Source organism: Phyllobates terribilis, unplaced genomic scaffold, assembly GCF_046119375.1.
Source record: "Phyllobates terribilis strain yellow unplaced genomic scaffold, ASM4611937v1 Scaffold_200__1_contigs__length_3551848, whole genome shotgun sequence".
Taxonomy (NCBI): Eukaryota; Metazoa; Chordata; class Amphibia; order Anura; family Dendrobatidae; genus Phyllobates; species Phyllobates terribilis.
The window spans coordinates 2,086,280-2,098,921 of record NW_027362960.1 but is presented as its reverse complement, the minus strand read 5'-3'; the positions used below and the strand labels follow the sequence as shown (position 1 = coordinate 2,098,921).

Below are 12,642 nucleotides of genomic sequence, written 5' to 3'. Positions count from 1 at the left end.
AACTTCCCATTTCTACAGAGATTTTAAGTACAATTAACACAAGAATCCCACTGAAAAATATATTAAGATTGCATACCACTTCTAAATCAATCTAAACACACACATCCCTGAGGTACATGCTAATCCAGGGAAATGAAGGGATATATGCTCAAGTTTAAAAATCAATTTTATTACACAAATCTAAAAAATAGAGGAATATTTAAAATCCTCTATTGTTTTGATTTGTGTCTAATAAAATTGATTTTTAAACTTGAGCATATATCCCTTCATTTTCCTGGATTAGCATGTAGCCCAGGGATGTTTGTTTAGACATTTTAAGTAGAAATGTTAAAAAATATAAATTTCAAGGATATTTTATTCAAAATTAATAATTGTTTTTTTTCCTGGCAGATGACTGTACCAGGAGATCAGATGGACAGGAGATTTTTAAATCAAATGATCTTGAGATTCCACAGGATACAATTGAAGTGAATACCATTACTCCAGACATGCCATCATCCCTTCACAGCAAAGATCTGTCATCTGATCATTTGAAACAGGTCCTGTCTTCTGATTCATTACCGACTACTCAGGAAAATCAAAGTCACAAAATAAGCATTAAAAAACAAACTGCTCCTAAAGAAAAGAAGCCATTTTCACATTCAGAAAATGGAAACAGTTTTACCATCAAAAAGTCTATTCTTAAACATCAAAAAATACACACAATGGAGAATAGATTTTTTTATTCCAAAAGTGGAAAATATTTTAACCAGAAATCAGTTTTTGTTAATCACCAGAGAAACCACACAGGGGAGAAACCTTTTTCATGTTCATTATGTGGGAAATGTTGTAACCAGAAATCAGATCTTCTTCGTCACCAGAGAACTCACACAGGCGAGAAGCCTTTTTCATGTTCAGAATGTGGGAAATGTTTTAACCAAAAATCAGTTTTGACTAGGCATCAGAGAACTCACACAGGGGAGAAGCCTTTTTCATGTTCAGAATGTGGGAAATGTTTTAACCTTAAATCAGCTTTGGTTAAGCACCAGATAATTCACACAGGGGAGAAGCCTTTTTCATGTTTAGAATGTGGGAAATGTTTTAATCATAAATCAACTTTGGTTAATCACCAGAGAACTCACACAGGGGAGAAGCCTTTTTCATGTTTAGAATGTGGGAAATGTTTTAACCAGAAATCAGCTTTGGTTAATCACCAGAGAATCCACACAGGGGAGGAGCCTTTTTCCTAAACTTTTTCTTTTTAATCCAATACATTTGAAATTTTTTTCATTAGTGTTTTTTTTTGTTTTTACAAAACAAAAAAACAGTTCATACAATAGTAAAATAAAATAACATACCATAGGGATCACATATGCATCTCTCCTATATATCCTTTCAGCTTCCCCATTACCGTCTGATAACTTGCAGTTAATATATCTTACAATTAACATTTCACATTCTTGAAATCTTATATAACCATAATATTGTAATAAACATTATAATCCTATACACATATAGGTGTGCTATATTACCCATACCACATGTTAAGGAATTCCAATACACATTACAATGAAACATTAGACCTCGCCAATACCCCCCTTCCCCCATAAGTCATTGTCTCTCCAACAATAACCCCCTTGATGGCATTCCAGGTTTATCCAACCATAAGCCCCATATTTTCTCAAATTTATTCATTGAGTTTTGTTTTTTACATACCCTTTTTCTAATCTGATAATATTATTTATCCTACTTTTGAGTTCACTAATTTCTGGAGGTGAGGGGTTAATCCATTTGGATGCAATATGTTTCCTAGCTTGAAATAAAATATGTGAAATCCCTATTGAAATTGGGTCAAATTCCATATCATCCTCTAATATACCTAATAGGCATTTTTTGGGTCTGGTTGAATATCTATTTTATATACCCTCTTTATAATAGACAGAACTCCTTTCCAGTAGTTACCTAACTTCCGGCATTCCCATAGCGGATGTAATAGGCCCGCAGCATCCATGTTACATCTTGGACATTCAGTCCGGTATCCTATGTTACATAGGAATCTAGGCGTCTTATATTTCCTATGTATTAATATGATCTGGGGAAATCTCTGAGCCTCATGTAAAGATAATTGGGGTACCAGTTCTAATACCTCTCCCCATTGATCCTCAGAAATTGGACCTATATCTCCATCCATTTTTGTCTAGCTGGAGAAGGAAATATTTTTAAATAATTATCAAGAAGGACTCAGTGAATATCAGAAATACGACCCTTAGGATTTCCCTTCTCTAATACCAACTTAACAAAAGTATTATTTTCTACCCAAAAGGGAGTCCATCTTTATTGTGCATTAAATTAATGCCGAAACTGTAAATACTTATAGAATTGTTTGTCAAGTGGGTGTGGCCCGCAAGACAAGGTGGCAGCAGCTTAATTGCATAGCTCCAGCCAGCCAGGATTAAACCAGCACAAAGCAGCACACAGCATTGTCCTACAGCCTCTTACCTAACACCCGGTGGCGGCGGAACACCCAGGGCCCATGATGACAAGGTCCCAGAAAAGAGGATCCCCGGCGAGATTGGAGGCTTTCTTCCAGAGGGGACAAACAACAAGAACAGTGAGTAAGATGGCGCCGGCTTCCCCTTCAGCCTATTCACACTCCTCTAGAAGCTCGGGGGGAAGGGAAGCAGAGACTGAGACACAGCAGCAGGGATAATAAGCCCACAGCTCCAATGACAAGGGCAGATATGCAAGATTTTCTGGCTGCAATTCGCTCCTCCATGAGGGAGTATATGCAGGCAATGTTGCAGGAGATGAAAGGGGAGATTACTTCCATTGGGGATCGCACTTCCCACATTGAAAACAAGATGGAAGAATATGCCAGAATGATCAATGCCTTGGTAGATGAAAATGAGGCACTCAGGGAAGAGATGTCTCGGGTCACTGATAAAGTTTATGACTAAAGGCACCGTCACACTAAACGAGATTGCTAGCGAGATCGCTGCTGAGTCACAAGTTCTGTGACGCAACAACGATCTCAGTAGCGATCTCGTTAAGTGTGACACGTAGCAGCGACCAGGCCCCTGCTGTGAAATCGCTGGTCGTGTCGGAAATGTCTGGACCTTTTTTGTATCGTTGAAATCCCGCTGGGTAGCATGCATCGGAGCGTTTGACACCTTACCAACGACCCAGTAAGCGACTCAGAATTGAGACACATAGGCATGCATTTGCGTTGCCTTTTCCGCACCCCTCAGCTCCGATTGGTGGTCGCTACTGCGTTCTGATTGGGTGGCGGCCTAGCCTTATGAGGCGACATAGTAGCGCTTCCGTCCATTGTTCGTGACCGCGTGCTTGTTACAGATCATAGTACAGTTTTCCAGACTGCGACTCTTCTTCGATTCTTCAACGGTTCTTTTGACCTATCTCTGTGCACGGTACGTATCGTTTGGGGTCTCAAATGCATTCCCATTGCCTCCTTAATTTATAGGACACCTACTAATTATCAGCTATCATTGCTCTGGATGAAGGGAGGGAGGGCTTGGCTTCTATCTGTGTACATATGCTTTTGCATGGGCAGCCATTTTAGGGGGTCTCGTGTTCGCACACCCGTACAGCATGTTTTCTGGCATGCGCGCTAATGGAATGGAATGCATTTATTGCTTTATTTTTTTAAAACCTTTTCTCATGTTTTCATTTTATATTTTTCAGTTTGCAGCATCATGAACAATGCGCAGCATGCTGTTGTGTTTGCTGCATTGCTGGTTGAGGAAGCAAAGTGTCTAGATGAGGCACGGATGCTTGAGAGGCGTTCCAAACGAAAGCGTCACATGTGGACCAGAGAGTGGCTGCAGAAGAGGTCCGATTTGTCCCACATGCAACTTGTAAGAGAGCTTCAGGAGAAGAATCCTCATGATTTCCGCAACGATCTGCGGATGTCAGAAGAATCCTTCATACATTTACTGGAAAGAATTACTCCACTGATTCAACGGAAGGATACAGCGATGCGTGCTGCCATCCCAGTAGATGAAAGATTGGCAGTCACGCTGCGATTCCTGGCCACCGGACGCTCACTGCAAGACTTGCATTTTTCTTCAGCCATTTCAAGGTCCCTGCTCAGCATTCTAATTCCGGAGACATGTAATGCCATTTTCCACAGTCTACGTAGCTACATGCAGTTTCCCAACACGGAGGAGGAATGGAAAAAGATTGCCTCCGATTTTGAGCAGCTTTGGCAGTTTCCTAACTGTGGTGGGGCTTTGGACGGGAAACATGTCCGGATCACTCAACCACCAAACAGCGGATCATATTTCTTTAATTATAAGGGCTATTTCATCATCATCCTTGTGAACACCAATTACGAATTTATAAATGTAGATGTTGGCATGAACGGAAGGGTTTCCGATGGTGGTGTTTTAGAGCACACACTCTTTGGAGAGCGTTTGAACAACCGTGACCTTCACTTGCCTCCCAACTCTGACACTAGAGGCAACCTTAATTTTGTTTTTGTCGGTGATGAGGCCTTCCCGCTTCATCCCAATCTTATCAAACCATTCCCACAAAAAAGTCTGACAGAGGAAAGCAGAATTTTCAATTACCGCTTGTCAAGGGCACGTCGGGTTGTAGAAAATGCCTTCGGTATCATGGCCAATCGCTTCAGAGTTTTCCACATGCCTATAAACATGAAGCTTGAATCAATAGACTCAGTTGTTTTGGCTTGTTGCACGCTTCACAACTTCCTTCACCGGCGCGATGCCTTGGCGTACTGTCCGCCTGGCTTCATGGACTCTGTGGGCCTAACAAATGGGGAAGTGCAGCTCGGTCAATGGCGTGCAAACGATCCCGCAATTGCAGGCCTTCAACCATTGAGACCCGGCAGAAACACCCACGATGCAAAGACGTGCCGAGACAACTACTGCCAATATTTTAACGGTCCTGGTGCTGTTACTTGGCAGCATCAGAACTTATAGTGGGCTACTACTGACATTTATACACTACTTTCATATTTGTACTGATTTGTCTAATAAACTACAGTCATGGCCAAAAGTATTGAGAATGAGACAAATAGTAATTTTTCCAAAGTTTACTGCTTCATTTTTTGTAATGGCAATTTGCATATACTCCTGAATGTCAAAGAGTGACCAGCTTAACAGCAATTACTGTACTTGCAAAGTCAATATTTGCCCAGAAAATGAACTTTAACCCCCAAAACACATTTCAACATCATTGCAGTCCTGCCTTACAAAGGAGCAGCTAACATCGTTTTAGTGATTGATCCATTAACACAGGTGTGGGTGTTGATGAGGACAGGGCTGGCGATCAATCAGTCATGATTAAGTAAGAATGACATCACTGGACACTTTAAAAGGAGGCTGGTTCTTGGTATCATTGTTTCTCTTCAGTTAACCATGGTTATCTCTAAAGAAACACGTGCAGCCATCATTGCACTGCACAAAAATGGCCTAACAGGGAAGAGTATCGCAGCTACAAAGATTGCACCTCAGTCAACAATCTATCGCATCATCAAGAACTTCAAGGAGAGAGCTTCCATTGTTGTCAAAAAGGCTCCAGGGCGCCCAAGAAAGACCAGCAAGCGCCAGGACCGTATCTTAAAACTGCGGGATTGGACTACCAGCAGTGCCGAGCTTGCTCAGGAATGGCAGCAGGCTGGTGTGAGTGCTTCTGCACGCACTGTGAGGCGGAGACTCTTTGAGCAAGGGCTGGATTCAAGGAGGGCAGCAAAGAAGCCACTTCTCTCCAGAAAAAACATCAGGGACCGACTGATATTCTGCAAAAGGTACAGGGAGTGGACTGCTGAGGACTGGGGCAAAGTCATTTTCTCTGATGAATCCCCTTTTCGATTGTTTGGGACATCTGGAAAACAGCTTATTCGGAGAAGAAGAGGTGAGCGCTACCACCAGTCTTATCTCATGCCAACTGTAAAGCATCCTGAAACCATTCATGTGTGGGGTTGCTTCTCAGCCAAGGGAATCGGCTCACTCACAGTCTTGCCTAAAAACACAGCCATGAATAAAGAATGGTACCAGAATGTCCTCCAAGAGCAACTTCTCCCAACCGTCCAAGAGCAGTTTGGCGCCCAACAATGCCTTTTCCAGCATGATGGAGCACCTTGCCATAAAGCAGGTGATAACTAAATGGCTCATGGAACAAAACATAGAGATTTTGGGTCCATGGCCTGGAAACTCCCCAGATCTTAATCCCATTGAGAACTTGTGGTCAATCATCAAGAGACGGGTGGACAAACAAAAACCAACAAATTCTGGCAAAATGCAAGCATTGATTATGCAAGAATGGACTGCTATCAGTCAGGATTTGGTCCAAAAGTTGATTGAGAGCATGCCAGGGAGAATTACAGAGGTCTTGAAGAAGAAGGGGCAACACTGCAAATATTGACTTGCTGCATTAACTCATTCTAACTGTCAATATAACCTATTGGTACTCATAATATGATTGCAATTATATTTCTGTATGTGATATAAACATCAGACAAACACTAATAAAAACCAGAGGCCAGCAGATCATGTGAAAATATAATTTTGGTGTCATTCTCAATACTTTTGGCCATGACTGTATGTGTTTTACTTTGCAAAAGCTTTGTTTCTCATTCTTTCAGTAGTAAGGGCCCGCAGATGCATACGTGTACTCTAGTGTTGCGCAAACATGCTCGACACTGCTCGGTACTTGCCCGAGCATCACGCTACTCGTGATGTTCGGCGAGCACCGAGCATTTCCGGGTTACTCGGGCAGGAGCTCGGGTCTCCGCCCTGCATGTTTGGTTCTCTTTACAGAGCCAATGAACATGTAGGGATTGCCAGCCAGTCACTGTAATGCCGCAGCCATGTTGGTTGTGGGCATTGCAGTGAATGCCTGGCCGCACAGCGTCACCTCGAGTATTTAATACCGTGCACCGCCATCTTGGACACAGTCACTCCGGATCAGACGTGTAGGGACAGCGCTGCTGATTTAGGGAGAGATATAAACTGCAAAATGGTTAGTGTAGGGTCTGTAAAGGCTGCCAGATCAAACAAACAGTCCTTCTCAGGACTAATATGCATCCCAGATATCAGGCAGGCAGGCTGTATAGGAGACGCAGTGGTTATACCAGCAAACCCTGCATTACAGTCCTGTGTTTCTGAAATTGCTGGACTTAGCTCCAGGTCTCGGGGGCCAGGACAAATCCTTTTTTTTTTTTTCATCTAAATCCTCTTTTTTTTCTCCTCCTTCACACTGTACAAATACCCGTCTTATGAACCTTTTGGTGCCCCCCCCCCCCCCCCCAAAAAAAAGTGTGTCTCTGATTTTTCAGACACAAATATATCTGTTGAAAATAATCTGGTGTAGGCCCGAGAAACAGAAGTGTGGTTTTGCAGTTCCACGGTTCAAACCTCTTTATTATCCACTTTTGGGCCATTTGTATCTAAAAAAAAAAAACAGTTTGAGTGTGTTGATCACTGTTCAGCCGCAAATATATATATTTAAAATTGTCTTTTCAGCACTGTATGCATGTGTCACAGCACATGGCCAGCTAAGGTTGTAAAATGTTAAAATGACATTTCCCGGTGAATGCATTTGTCACGGTTGAAAGCAATATAAAAGTGCAAAAACACATAAAAAATGCTACTTGTGAACATAGCCCAAGGTGTGGAGGAGTATTTTTTTTGGGGTTAGTTATTTTACCTTATACACAAGTCTTTACCCTAGAAAGGAAGTTCCTTAACATATTTCACAGGAAAGCAGTTTCAGTTTCATTTTTGAACGTTTTATTGTGAGCCCGTAAATGTGGCTTAATACCTCTGACCACGTTGTTGACAGCAGTGACCTGGGGGTCAGAAATGCTTCCTGGGGCGATCCCCATGCTACACATACATATTCAGATACATAAAAATATACACACATATATACAGATACCTACATATACACATACATAGTCACAGACATACAAGTATGCTTACCTATCTAAAAATATAGATCTTTATCCATACATAAAACCACCAACACACCAGTCTTCCTGTGTGACCAGAGATGCTGTATTAATAATGCGTCATTTTTCGAACGCAGCAGCGTCTCCAGTGTGACGTACATACTTTGAATTCAGGCCGCTTCCTTTGCGCACGCAGTAGCGTCCTCTAATAGGGCGTGCCCCCGACTATGGGCGACGTTAATGCGTCATGGGCGTGGTTTACGACGTTGATTCGTCGTGGGCGGGTTTTATGATGTTGTTGCGGCCTAGCTTGTCAGGAGAGGCGGTAACATGGCGGCCAGGAGACGGGCAACTCCATGGGGGGATGCAGAGGTCCGCTACCTCATAGCAGAGCTGGATGCCAGGGACTATGAGTGCCATGAGCATCCAGGACATCCAGTGCTCCATAAGTCGGGGCTTACCCCGAAGATTTGGGGTTCAGAGCTCCACTACCCAGATCCGAAAGAAGCATCCGGTCACAGACCCTGCCCCATCGCGGTGAGTGGTTTTAAAATAGGTTAGCACAGTATATGGCAGCACATTGGTTACAATTACAGTTCAGTACCTCAGGTATGTAATGTTATTTGTTCTCCAGCACCTGCAGACCCGGAGCCCCAGCAGGAGTCACCTGCTGACCCAGAGCCCCAGCAAGAGTCATTTACAGGCTCGCCAGCATCACTCCATGATATGGGTGTAGCTTTGTCTTACGGTAATGCTTTCACATAAAATACGGTCCATACAACTTGGAAAGTATAGGGCTGTCATGTACTATGAAGTGTTGTGTCTTTGCCTAGCCGGTGATGCCAGAGGATCCGGGTGGTCCATCAGCTCATCATCACCCGAGCAAACCGAAAACCGTAAGTGTTAAATAACAAACATGTACCTGTTAGGCTGTGTGCCCACGATGCGTTTTTAATGCGTTTCTGCAGCTGCGGAAACGCATTAAAAATGCCTTAAAAACGCATGGGTAGAAGGGCTGCAATGTTCCCCTATGATAATCCGCATGTGCTGTGCACATGCTGCGGAAATTACCGCTGGGGATTATCATTGTGTAAAAAAACGCAGCACTACCAATTATTTTGCGGAAGCGCTTCTTTTTGCGCCGCCATTGACTTGCATTAGAACGCGCCAATTCCGCAAGACTGCATCTGTACTTGCGTAATTGGCGCGTTATAATGTGCGGATGGTACCCGGTTGTGGATGAGAGGACTCTCATCCAGACCCAGGTACCATTAAAAAAAAAAAGAATAAAATAAAAAATATATATATACTTACCTTCTGGCGGCCCGCGCTGCGCTCCTCCTTGCTTCCCGGCACTTCGCGGTTGAATGAAGGACCTACGCTGACGTCCGAGTCATGTGACGGGTCACACGACGCTGACGTCGGCAGGTCCTTCAGTTTACCGCTGCCGGCAGCCGGGACGGAGGGTATCAAGACTGCGGGGGCCATCGGAAGGTAAGTATAGATAATTTTTTATTTTTTTTACATTCTTTGGGGGTCACAGTATATAAATCCATGCCGTTTGCATGGATTTATATAGTGTGACCAAGTTGACAAGCACTTTCCAAGTGATGCTAATCGCTTGGAAAGTGCTTGTCAACCCGAATGCGGAAATGCAAGTGAAGACCGCTTCATTTCCGCGTGTCCCTGGCAGGAAGAACGCATGTACAATCCTCATGTGTTTTTTCCTGCCAGGGAGATGCAGAAACGTTCAGGAAAAAATCCTGAGCATTTCTGCATTGTGGGCACATAGCCTTAATTAGATGAATGTACAGAATCATTCGTCTTAAGTTTAACCATTACCTCCGTCGAAATCCCTACATTAGACGACCTCCTGGCATCACAGCGGACACTCCTGGCGTCACAGCGGACACTAGGAGAAGCAGTCCAACAGCACGGAGTGATGCTGGCAAGGTTTGTGGCGGCGCGGCAGCCACTAACTTTTTTGTTTTTTGCTGTTATATTTATTTTGTTGTTATAAAAAAAACGTTAAAGTTTATATCCACTGTTGTGTACACTTTGTTACAAACAAATAACATGTTTCATCACTCACACCCATTATATCTATGCATCTGTGTAGATGCACCCAGTCCATTACCCCGCCTAGTAGACCTGCTAATAACTATATGCTGAATTCAGTAAAGCAGGCTGCAAGTCTTAATTCAAAAAACATTTTTATTATGAACAAATATTTTAATAAATAAACAATTAAATTAACTATTAAATAAACAATAACTTAACAATTTAAACATTTAACTTAAACCCTACAAGGAAAACATCACTAAAGCTCTTGATACTGGTTTTCTGGATTCAAAAATCCTTGCCTGGGCGGAGAAGATAGTTCTTCAAGAAAGGAATTAGAAAACCTGGGATATTGGTGGGGGGGGGGGCAAGCGGCAGGTTTCGTTGAGGTACAAACCGTCATACTGGTGTGCTACGCAGTGGTTCCGGCATTTGGGTCCATGACTGACTTGCACAGGGATCACGGTCAATCCTAGTATGTACAGTTGATGTTTCACTCAGTTGACCGGCTGCCGCTTTATTTAAAGTCTCGAAAATGACCCTTTCGGCATGGATCCTCTGTGTGTCATCCAGCTTCTGAAGTCGATCAGCGGTGAAGTTGGCAAAGCTGTCCATGCCTGAGTTGCTCTGCTGGCTTAAAATTTGCTTTGCCAAAGAGACTAGCTTTGTTGATGGTGACAAGGTGGCCTTTCTCTTATGTGCATTGATTATTCGCCGAGGCACAGTAGCTGAATTGAGGGTTGAGGGTGCAGGGTCTTGACCCCTCAGCAGCCTCCGCCAGGCTAGGTTCATCACCCAGGATGTCGTCACTTGTGGTTAACATATCTTGCTGATGCTGCGGGAACAGAAAATTAAATGTTAAAGTTAAACCCAAAAATTATTTTACAACATTCAGCACCACACCACATAAATGTGTTGGCATTGGATATATCATGACCAGCATGGGTAAACGTGCACTGGAAACAAATGTGTGGGGAGGCACTAGCAGTACAGGATATGAAATGGCATTCAACAATATGAGAAGTGAGTGGGGTGAAAATAGTAAAGGAGTGTACTTATCTGAACTGGAAGGGATAACTTTTGTAAACTGCAGAATTAAGCAGGTAAAACATTAGTTAATATTTTCCATTCAACTATGGCATGTACATACCAAGTTTAAATGCTATTTACAGGGAAGCAAGCAAAGAAGGTACTTACATCTCCAACAGGGGTGTCAGTCGGGATCACAGGGTCTTGATCCAGGGTCTGCCGCATCGAAGATACCATTGTGCGCAGCAGCTCCTGATCACGGGTGAAGCCAAGCAAGTCATAGTACCATAACGAGGGCACATAAACCTCATCTGTGCCGGCACCAGACTTCATTGACTTCTCCACCTTGTCCAGCTCTTTTTTATAGACTGTGCGAAGACCCTGGATCTTTTCCCGAACAACAGTCTCATTGACCTTCTAGCAACTAGTTTCCCATATGCCTCCCTTTTTTTATTTCGGTTACTGTACTTGGCAGACTTAATCTGCCAAAGGCAGGGCAGGGACCGATACATCTCGATTAGTTCACGGACAAATTCCTCGCTATTGTAGGACATCTGAAATAAAAAATAGCATACAGTGAGCATACATGGAACATTTGAAAAAAAGAAAAAAATACTGTTTGAACCACACTACCGTGTGCACACGAGACCCCCTAAAATGGCTGCCCATGCAAAAGCATATGTACACAGATAGAAGCCAAGCCCTACCTCCCTCCAGAGCAATGATTACAGATGCATTAAGCATGTCCTATTCTAATCCTCAAAATTGCACCAGAACAGGACATTCTCTGACCCTCACAGATCTCATTCTCAGATACGTGATTTTCATGGATGTGTGAATGTATCTATAAAACTGTACGAGTCCATGGACCATCCGATAAAAAAAATCTGGCAGCACACGGACATTTCACACAAATGTGAAAATGCAGCCTAAGGGATTTTAAGATCACGCCTAGTCACACAGTGCAGATACAGAATAATATTTACATCCAGGCACTTACCGCTGACGTGATCAGAGTCGGTTTCTGCTGCTTCTTCTCCATCTGGTCAGACCTTCATGTCGACATCTCCCAGCCACGATTAGTCTTGTCATGATGCTCTCCAGCCTAGAAAATAACAAGGTCACATATATTGTATACATACATGTCTCCCCCGCACTGCGCTCCTGAATACAGATATGTACCCCCCCATTAATATACTATTAGCCACTTAGTAATCAAAATATAAAGTGATAAGCAGCACTGTGCCCCCCCATTAACTATAATCTCCACCGGCCAATAATATTAATTATTCAGTCTCTGTGACTCTCCCCAATTAACTGTAAGGCTATGTGCACATGGAAAATATACAAGACTTTACAGTACAAGCAAAGTGAAACCCCCGTCATTGCTCTCTCCCAGCACCCCCATCATTGCTCTCTCCCAGCACCCCCGTCATTGCTCTCTCCCTCCATCCCCATCATTGCTCTCCCCAGCCCCAGCATTGCTCTCCCCAGCCTTCTCTCATTGCTCTCCCCAGCCTCCTCCCATTTCTCTCCACAGCCTTCTCTCATTGGTCTCCCCAGCCTCCTGTCATTGCTCTCCCCAGCCTTCCCTCATTGCTCTTTCCAGCCCCTCATTGCTTTCCCCAGCCTTCTCTCAT

At 43.4% G+C, this 12,642-nt stretch overlaps 1 protein-coding gene across 3 annotated transcripts in view; it reads left to right on the top strand.

Moving 5' to 3' along the window:
- LOC141213629 (uncharacterized) overlaps positions 1-1,667 on the top strand; it is a 32,774-nt gene extending 31,107 nt beyond the window's left edge. For 2 of the 3 annotated variants that reach the window (XM_073665243.1, XM_073665242.1), the window contains one exon: positions 391-1,667. In XM_073665243.1, the coding sequence (XP_073521344.1) occupies positions 391-1,229 (839 nt within the window). In that variant the 3' untranslated portion in view covers positions 1,230-1,667. The remainder of the gene's footprint in view (positions 1-390) is intronic. The other variant, XM_073665244.1, reaches the window with a different exon arrangement.
- The last annotated feature ends 10,975 nt before the right edge of the window (positions 1,668-12,642 follow it).